Source organism: Eurypyga helias, unplaced genomic scaffold (assembly GCF_000690775.1).
Source record: "Eurypyga helias isolate BGI_N326 unplaced genomic scaffold, ASM69077v1 scaffold20280, whole genome shotgun sequence".
Classification (NCBI taxonomy): Eukaryota; Metazoa; Chordata; class Aves; order Eurypygiformes; family Eurypygidae; genus Eurypyga; species Eurypyga helias.
In genome coordinates this window covers 9,952-10,965 of record NW_010225261.1, presented here as the reverse complement: position 1 = coordinate 10,965, position 1,014 = coordinate 9,952, and the positions used below count along the sequence as shown (strand labels likewise).

General features: G+C 51.9%; 1 protein-coding gene across 1 annotated transcript in view; it reads right to left on the bottom strand.

Moving 5' to 3' along the window:
- Positions 1-376: 376 nt before the first annotated feature.
- The window catches only part of VAMP4 (vesicle-associated membrane protein 4), a gene marked incomplete at its 5' end in the record, with an annotated part of 10,179 nt that continues 9,541 nt past the window's right edge, over positions 377-1,014 (bottom strand). The window contains one exon of the mRNA XM_010148857.1: positions 377-405. Within this exon, the coding sequence (XP_010147159.1) occupies positions 377-405 (29 nt within the window). The remainder of the gene's footprint in view (positions 406-1,014) is intronic.

The following is a 1,014-nucleotide window of genomic DNA, read 5'->3' as shown; positions in this document are numbered from 1 at the left end:
CTGCCTCCCACAACAGGCAGTGGGGAGCTGCTCAAACAATATTAATATTACAACTCAACCATATATACAGATAAATGGTAGCAGCAAGTAGCCAGCTCCAAACCACAGACCCAGCATTCCACAAAACAGGCATTTCGGGAGCTGAATCTTCGGTTATTAAAAAAAAAAAAAAAGTCTGACAGCAGGAGCAGGTACTTGACCAAAAAAAAAGGGTCATTTGGCAGTTCTTAACACGCTGTTGGAACTGGCTACTTGCCGCCGCCTCCTTGCTCCTCGGAGAAAAACAACTTCAAAGCTATATACAGATATCTCGCTTAAATTACACAGCGGTTTGCTTGTCCCACAGCCAGCTCCACCAAAGCCTCCAGCTGCCTCGTCAGGTATGGTACTTCAGGACGACAGGTACTGGAAAACACAACGAAACACACTCTCAGTCACACACCTTCACGTGCAGAGACGTTCCCCCCCTCCCCATTTCTGCAGTGACAAACACCCGGCAGCTGTCAGGGAAAGTGTTTCCAAGCTCAAGCTAATGCAATCTGCTGCCCGCAGACAACATTTCCCGCCACCTTCATCTGCTTCCAGCTTCCCAAAATTAAACCAGATGGGATTTTCCATCAGTCTCTCTCTCTCCAACACTCCCACCCTGCTGCCAGCTCTGCCTCTCACGCTGCAGGCTGTGTGTCAGCAGGACAGCAGGCCGTGAGGGTTCTGCCAAAGCAACGAGAACCCTTACAGAGCTGGCCCCGGCCACGGTCGGTGGGAGAAAAACCCTCCAGACCCAGTGGCATGGAAGAGCCGTGCTGCTCTGCAGGGCTGCTTGGATACCCGGAGCACAGCATTCCGCAGACAGGGGGCTGAATTACTTCTGCCTGGAAGAAACAAGCTCTGGTCACTATTACCTTTTTGGTGGGACAAGCAGTGACATCTCTGTTCCGGGGAGCTCCAGAGAGACCAGGAAGGGCAGCAAGCAGGGAAAGGGACTGAGAGCAAAGCCACAACAGCCACTTGCTG